The 501-nt window shown below is 70.3% G+C and overlaps 1 protein-coding gene across 1 annotated transcript in view; it reads left to right on the top strand.

Moving 5' to 3' along the window:
• The window catches only part of GINM1 (glycoprotein integral membrane 1), a gene marked incomplete at its 5' end in the record, with an annotated part of 35,673 nt that continues 35,172 nt past the window's right edge, over positions 1–501 (top strand). Inside the window, one exon of the mRNA XM_011965665.1 lies at positions 1–27. Coding sequence (XP_011821055.1) covers positions 1–27 — 27 coding nt within the window. The remainder of the gene's footprint in view (positions 28–501) is intronic.

Genomic DNA, 501 nt, shown 5'->3' with positions numbered 1-501 from the left:
CCGCCGCCGCTGTCCGGAGCCCCACAGGTAGGGCAGGGCGGACCCGGCTGGCCGCTTTACGACTCCGACCCTCCGGGAGGCCCGGGCAGTTCACAATGACGCTTTCCACATCCCACCGGTGGGCAGGGGCGGGGGTCCGGGCCCCCGAAGGAGGTGTGGGGAGAAGCACCCCAGGAAATTGGGGCGGCGTGGGAGGCCGAGGTAAGAGGGAAGGGACCTACTGGGGCTGCGTCGCTGTGAGTGAGCCTCGAGCCACCCCACACTGACTCTCCGGCGGCCCAAGCCGGCGCGCGACCTGACGGGGCTTTGCCGTCGAAGCGCGCGATTGCCGGTGATCGCAGGCCTTCGTAATGGCGCCTTCCCGGGGTAGAGCCGGCGCTTGGGCAGGGAATGTTTGCGTGCTCGGGAAGTGTGGAAGTTGCCCACTTCGCGCGTTTCCAGGCCACCTGTGCCTGCTCGGCCTGCGATCGCGAGGGCCCGCCGTCCCGAGGCTGCGGGGCT

Source organism: Mandrillus leucophaeus, unplaced genomic scaffold (assembly GCF_000951045.1).
Source record: "Mandrillus leucophaeus isolate KB7577 unplaced genomic scaffold, Mleu.le_1.0 Scaffold731, whole genome shotgun sequence".
Classification (NCBI taxonomy): domain Eukaryota; kingdom Metazoa; phylum Chordata; class Mammalia; order Primates; family Cercopithecidae; genus Mandrillus; species Mandrillus leucophaeus.
This window is presented reverse-complemented; position numbering and strand designations above follow the sequence as displayed.